The sequence below is a fragment of the Arachis stenosperma genome, chromosome 8 (assembly GCF_014773155.1).
Source record: "Arachis stenosperma cultivar V10309 chromosome 8, arast.V10309.gnm1.PFL2, whole genome shotgun sequence".
In the NCBI taxonomy this organism is placed as follows: domain Eukaryota; kingdom Viridiplantae; phylum Streptophyta; class Magnoliopsida; order Fabales; family Fabaceae; genus Arachis; species Arachis stenosperma.
The window spans coordinates 8,909,803-8,917,321 of record NC_080384.1 but is presented as its reverse complement, the minus strand read 5'-3'; the positions used below and the strand labels follow the sequence as shown (position 1 = coordinate 8,917,321).

The following is a 7,519-nucleotide window of genomic DNA, read 5'->3' as shown; positions in this document are numbered from 1 at the left end:
TATCAATATTCATTATTTTATATGATTTTTGTTACAGGCCCAATTGTCTTTATATGTCCAAGGTATTAATGTAACATCTCAAAATAATACATATAATATTTTTCGATAATCTTTGGCATAATTTATTGTTTATCAAATTCCATGTCCTGCTCCGGAATATATTACCTTGGTGCACAATGATAAATTATAAGTGAGCCAAAACTTAAGATTTCTTCCAATTATCGCAGAAAAGAATGTTAACAAACAAATTTAAAAAATAACATGATGCATTTCATTGACAAAAGAAAAAAATGCATTTCGTTTTTTTAAGACTGACTACTCAATATTCACATCGTATTTTTACACTAAGAAAAATTACACTGTAAAATTCTTTTCTTTGCACTTTAATGCACAGATAATTTTTTTTCCTGTAGTAAAAAAAATTATATAATTAATGACTGAAAACCCCCAAACTAAAAGAAAAAAAATAAAAAAATAACCAATGCAATATAATTGTTAGTACCAAGCAGCTACTTTACAATGTTTTTGTTGAGCCCACCTATAGAAGAAAAAAAAACAATTCAGATCTAAATCACCCGACCCTTCCCTCAATTGATTGAGTATCCTTCTCAATGGGCCCCGAATATTCCTTCTCCTCCTTCCTCCTACTTCCCATCCGCAGAAGCCCATACAACTTCCGGAACTCCCTTACAGTATGAAAGCTTTCCCTACATATAACCGCACCCGGTTCGTTATCATCACTGCTCCGACCCGAGCCGCTCTCACTCAACCTCCCTCCCCCTCTTGCTCTCCTCGAATCACCACCACCGTTTGATTGAGCCTGCAAAGCCGTTATAACCGTTTTCAAGGCCCGAGTCGGTGAATTCCGGTTCGATATCATAATCTCGCCGACTTCGGCCGGGCTAAGCCGTGCCCCAGTCTGGAAAACTTCCTCCACCTGAGTGAAAAGCTTGTGTTCCTTAAGCCCTAGGTAACTGCTCGCGAGAATCTTGAACGTTGAGAAATCGCATAAGGGAAAGTGTATGTGAACGTCAACCCTACCAGGCCTCAGCACCGCTTGATCCACCTCATCCTTCGTGCCGTTCATCGTGAACACCATCACGCGCTCCTCGCCGCAGCACGAAACGATGCCGTCCATGAAGTTCAGCATGCTCGAAACGCTGATCACCGCCGTTGACTTTCCAGACAGCAACCGGTCTAGGTCCTCGATCACAATCATCGATTTGCTCGTCGTTTGCATCAGCAGAGTTTTCCAATTGGATCCGTCGGTTACCTTCGAAACATCGATGTCGTAGATGTCGTAGCAAAGGAACTTCGCCATCGCGGCGATGAAGCTCGATTTCCCCGTGCCGGAGGCACCGTAGAGGAGGTAGCTCCGCTTCCAAACGCGGCCTAACCGGTGATAGTACTGCTTTGACTTGAGGAACTGGTCCAGATCCAATTTCACCTTGTTCTTCAGCTCGGCGTCCATCGCCACCGTATCGAAGCTCGCCGGATGCGTGAACGCGACCGACCTCCACCGCGACGACTCGCCGGCGCTGGAGTTCGTGTACAGCCTGATCTCCTTCCTTCGCAGTTCAATTTCCTCCGCCACGGAAAGAATGTGCTGGAAGTACTGCCGGAAAACCCTGCGCTTGTCCTTCTTCTTGATTCGGAGCACGAGAGCGGCGGAATCGGAACCGACGCCGCCGATGACGGCGTCATTGGTCTTGGTCCAAGAGAGTTTGGCGCCGAGGAAGATGTCCTGAATGGTCTGGTTGGCGTCGAGGTGGAGGTAGATATCTGCGGGGTTGTGGCCGGAGAAGAGGTTAGTGTAATCGGAGTCTTGTACCGAAGGGAGAGAATCAAGGTAGGTGAGGATTTTCCGGTAGAGATGATTCTCTTGGAAATGGTGGTTGTAGAGTGGGACTTTGAAGGACTGGTGGACATGGAGTCGGTCCTCGAAGGAGAGCCACCATTTATTGAGGATTTGGAGAGCAGAGGTTTTGCGGAAGAACCGTAGGACAAGGAAGGTGGAAACAACGATGAAGAAGAGGGTAGATATGGAAGTGGCCCAAGGCCATGGCCAAAGCTTCATGTTTTTGTTGATGAGAACTGAGAAGTGAGAAGGTAAGAGAATTGATTTATTTGAAGGCGAATATAATTTTGGTTTGTAAAGTGTGATGAAGAATGAATCAATGATGATGTTGCAGGGAATGATATTGTTGGAATTGGTATTGATAATGGTGATGATGGAATTAGTGTGTTTGAACTTTGAAGAAGTCGTCGCACAAAGAAGGTCCGTGCCGGCAAGTTTTATATTTCAAAGTAAATGGATATATAAACGTGTTGTTCTTTTAGGGCGTTCCGTTTTCAAGGTTTTTGACTCCTACTTGTTCTGCGCAGAAATTTCTAAATTATTCCCATTTTTTTTTTCTTTTATTTTGTTTTAACTCTTAAGACTTAAGAGGGATGATATACATATACATATACATATATATATATATATCCTTGCCATATCTTATTGACCAATGAATTCGAGAAGTGCTGCTTCTTCGCAGAAAATGACAGGCTATAAGGTAAGTTGTCTTAATCAAATCAACTATGCAACCATGAACAATATTTCATTATTTTGAGAGAGAAAGAGAGAAAGAAAGGAAGACTATTATGTACTATCACTCACTCTGCAATTTTTAAGTTAAAGTAAGATTACTAATATTATTAAGTTTGCAAATAATATATTGCTTCGTATGTGAAGAAAATATTTCCTTCATTCACTAATGTTTGCTTCTATGAAAACACTTTTGGGCAGGATAACTTAAAAGTTAAGCTTTTGTTTCCCCTTAATAAAAAGGAAAAGATAATTTGGGTCTGGATATTAAGATTTATTAAGAATTTGTCTGCAAAATTAGTTAATTTTAAGGAAAACGAGTGTATACAAATTATATCTTATAAGGGGGTTTACCTTTTTTCTTTCTTCACTTTCAGCTTATCTAAAACAAGTTTATTAAATAATTCATATTAAATATATCAATCAAAAACCCATATCAAAATATGCCTCTTTTTCTTTTTTTTTTTTTTAAATCTAAAAATTTTTATTGAAAATCCATTTTATTTTTTTAAAGTACCATTTGACTTTGTGCTTGTTTGAATATTATTATTTTGATAAAAAATATCTTTTTTTAATGAAAAAAGCTTTTTTTTAGCGTTTTTAGCAAATTTCTAGTAATAAAAATAAAAGTACTAAAAAAAAACATATTTTGTGAGAAGCTACAATTTACATATTTTTTCAAAAGATTTTTTTCATAAAAAAAATATTTTTTGCATAATAAATAAATAAGTACTTTTATATTATTGGGCAATTTACGTATTTAAATAAAATCAAAGAATCGTTTACCCAAATGTACAAAACAGATAGTTATTACGTGCTTGTGCAAATTTTGTTATTATGTAAACCGTGGGAGCCAACCACGGTTTCTCATTTGTACATAAATCGTGGCTGATAGGGACGGTTTATGGAAGGAAAAGAATGACTGTAAACCGTGGCCACCAACCTCGGATTAGGAAGGGAGAGTTTAAGGCATAAATCGTGGGTGGCCACCACGGTTTATGAGTGTTTTGGCAATAAACGTAAAAATTTTAAATTTTTAAAATTAATTTATTCTTAATTTGTGAACAAGTCCAGCAACAAAAAAGTCAATGATCCGGGTGTAGCATTATTCGGTGAATAAAAAATCTGAAAAATATTTTTAGAAAAATTTAAAATTTTAAAAAATTAAATTTTTTATTTTTTTAATTATAAAATTAAATATTTTTATTTAAATTTAAAAAATAAAATAAAATCCAATAATATCTAGTAAACAATAAATTTGTAAATTCATTTTTTTATATTGAATCTAAAAAAAAATTATTCTAACAGTTAAAAAATAAAAAATAACAATAATATCTAATAAATAAAAAAATAAAAAAATTTTAAATTTTTAAAATTAATTTATTCTTAATTTGTGAACAAGTCCAGCAACAAAAAAAGTCAATAGGCCGGGTATAACATTATCCGGTGAATAAAAAATCAAAAAAATATTTTTAGAAAAATTTAAAATTTTAAAAAAATTAAATTTTTTATTTTTTATTTTTTTAATTATAAAATTAAATATTTTTATTTAAATTTAAAAAATAAAATAAAATCCAATAATATCTAGTAAACAATAAATTTGTAAATTCATTTTTTTATATTGAATCTAAAAAAAATTAATTCTAACAGTTAAAAAATAAAAAATAACAATAATATCTAATAAATAAAAAAATAAAAAATTTTAAATTTTTAAAATTAATTTATTCTTAATTTGTGAACAAGTCCAGCAACAAAAAAAGTTAATAGGCCGGGTATAACATTATCCGGTGAATAAAAAATCAAAAAAATATTTTTAGAAAAATTTAAAATTTTAAAAAATTAAATTTTTTATTTTTTATTTTTTTAATTATAAAATTAAATATTTTTATTTAAAATAGAAAAATAAAATAAAATTCAATAATATCTAATAAACAACAAATTTATAAATTTTTTTTATATTTAATCTAAAAAAAATTAATTCTAACAGTTAAAAAATAAAAAAATTCCAATAATATCTAATAAACAAAAAAATAAAAAAATTTTAAAATTAATTTATTCTTAATTTGTGAACAAGTCCAGCAACAAAAGAAGTCAACAGTCCGAGTGTATTATTATCCGATGAATAAAAAATAAAAAATATTTTTAGAAAAATTTAAAATTTTAAAAGATTAATTTTTATTTTTTTAATTTTTACTTTCTTAAATTATAAAATTTAATTTTTTTATTTAAAGTAGAAAATTAAAATTTAGCAATAGGACAAGAACACTCTCCTTCTCACTTGCCATTATGATAATGATCTCTCTCATGCAGCTTGAACCTCACCCACATATATATAGATGTTTACTCCTCATAAACCGTTGTAGGCTACAAGGGTTTATGTCAATTCCCACTCCTTCATAAACCGTTGCTGGTAGCAAAGTTTTATGAAGATTTACATGCAATCATAAACCGTGGTAGGCTCTCACGGTTTATGCTCATTTTCATCCAACACGTAAACCGTCCCTGCCAGCCACGGTTTATGTACAAATGAGAAACCGTGGTTGACTCTCACGGTTTACATAATAACGAAATTTGCACAAGTACGTAACAACTATCTGTTTTGCACATTTGGGTAAAGGACTCATACATTTTATTTAAATACATAAATTGCCCTATATTATTATACCAAAATATAATTGATAAATAAAAAATCTTTTTGCATGAGATATCCAAACATAAAATTACTTTTTCATAAGATCTTTTAAAAAAAGATAACTCAAAAAATATATTTTCTTAGAAACTCACCCAAACAAGCCCTTTGTAATACTTCTCAAACTGTAATATTTTCGCTATGTGGTTATCCTTGGTTTTCTTTAACGTTGTGGTAGTTTACTAATAGACAGAACTTGATCGATTGAGGAGTATTGAGAAACAAAATAATTTGACCACCATGTGTGGAATGAGGAGGTAGACAAGAAGTAACAGACAACATCCAAATGCTGATATTGTTTGTTCATTATTTGGTGATTGAAATCCAAAACTTTGTCAAATTTTTCTATCTTTGACATTTCATAATGAACCATTTGTGCTTTTAGGTCAAGAGATAAAAGAAAAGGTAGTACTTAACCTAACCCAAATTGTCAAGCTACATATTGAAGTAGATAGGTCACTAATTTTTTTTTCAGAGCCATTGTTGAATCACGAGGAAGCCCGACAAAAAGGAGTTGAGAGTGAAAATACGTGACCATAAGCCATTAACAATGGTCTAATTTTCTGGTTTGAAACTTACGAAAGAATTGAGAAAGAGCAAAACACTTGTTCGATAGGTGAATGCATTAGGATAATAAGAGGTATTGTCATCTGATTTAATGTTCAACATTAAAGAAAGGAAATGACAAAAGGATTTTGTAGTAGGCATATTTTTGGGTTTCGACAATGAGAAGAAGGAAAGTCGAACTACATCAATAGATGACTTTGGAATGTTGACCGAAGAAGAAGTGAATTGTGGTTCTAAAATAGCTTTCAACAAAAGATTCACAACCTACATAGGGCCAAATAGGTTAATCGAGAATTTCCCTCAACGCACTAACCATTAGAGATAAAGACTCATATAGTTGACCTATAATAAGGGATGAAAGTTCGATGTATTTTTCATTATATAGCATGATCACTAAAGGATGATAGTTGATTTTTAAATTTAAATTGACTTGGGACAAAAAAACAAATGCATTACATCTGCTAACATAAAAAAAAGCTACATACTCGCTATTAGAAATAGGGTCACCACTTGTACTCATGTTATTTTGAACAAAGCCTGAGATAACAGTCGAGTCAAACTTAATATCAAAAGTGTCTTTAAGACAATCAGAAGGCTAAGATACACATTTTCTATTAGAAAGCAGACTTGTTAAAGCAACAAACTCCATCAAGATTGGTCTCATCATACTATAAAAAAAATTGTTGGTCAAAGTACACCAAAGTTAAAGACCCCCTCCTAAAAAGGGTGCAATATGTGAAAGGTTAAAGGTGGCAAATTTTAGAGCTTGAGTGATGCCTAATAATTTTTCATATGAACTTGTATGTCAGAGCAAGTCTCGACATCTAAAAAGAAAATAAAGTAGTGCTTGACTCTTTAGAAGGGGTTGTTCAAAAAACTCAACTACCAAAATAAGTGGCTTTGGTGAATTTACAAAATATGAGATGCAAGTGATTTGGGAAGAAAGAAAAAAAAAGATGTAGACTCTACTTGTTCTTGAGTTGAAAGGGGTCTTAAGAAAGAATGCATAACTTCATTAATCTTGAAAGAAAAGAATACCTGGCTTCGTCAAAACTTAGTAGCCTCCACAGTTAAATTTAGGGTGCTCAAAGTGCATCTTCATTATAAAATTGAGTTATATTGGCAACCAAAGAAGGTGGTTCCATTACTTGAACATCATCTTTATCTTGCTAATGAAGGATTTGAGATAAGGAAGCGGTGATAATAGAGTTAGAAGTTGCAGCAGCAGCAACAACGATAAAGGCCGCCACGACAATATTAGTAGTAGAAGATGCAATGACATTCACAAGAGTTGGGTTTTGGACTTATGAAGATGAGATTTTTTAAGCAACAACAACTCTAGGAGATTGAGAAGCCATAGGAACTTTTGATGAAGGAGTATCGTTTTGAGAAAGATGGAAGATTTTAGAAAATGAACGATTGCAGAAGATGGAAGGAGTGAAATGTGAATGAGAAGATAGAATCTTCTTTTTCAAAACATTTTAAATGAAGTTAATAATAGTAATAATGGCTCAAAGCCCATAAGTCTGGAACCATAGAGTAATGTTACGCATTTTCAGAAAAACACTCGCATCATTTCAGCCCTTATAACTATCTTTTTTAAATTTTAGAATTTGAAAGGACAACATATTTGGAATATAAAACCCTTTTTTCTCAGATATTTATGAAATGAT

General features: G+C 32.6%; 1 protein-coding gene across 1 annotated transcript; it reads right to left on the bottom strand.

Annotated features, from left to right (window-relative positions):
• Nucleotides 1-248: 248 nt before the first annotated feature.
• Nucleotides 249-2,407, bottom strand: LOC130944469 (AAA-ATPase At2g46620-like). The gene has a single exon (XM_057872803.1). The coding sequence runs from the start codon at nucleotides 2,075-2,077 to the stop codon at nucleotides 572-574; it is 1,506 nt and encodes a 501-aa protein (XP_057728786.1). The 5' UTR covers nucleotides 2,078-2,407; the 3' UTR covers nucleotides 249-571.
• Between the last annotated feature and the right edge of the window lie 5,112 nt (nucleotides 2,408-7,519).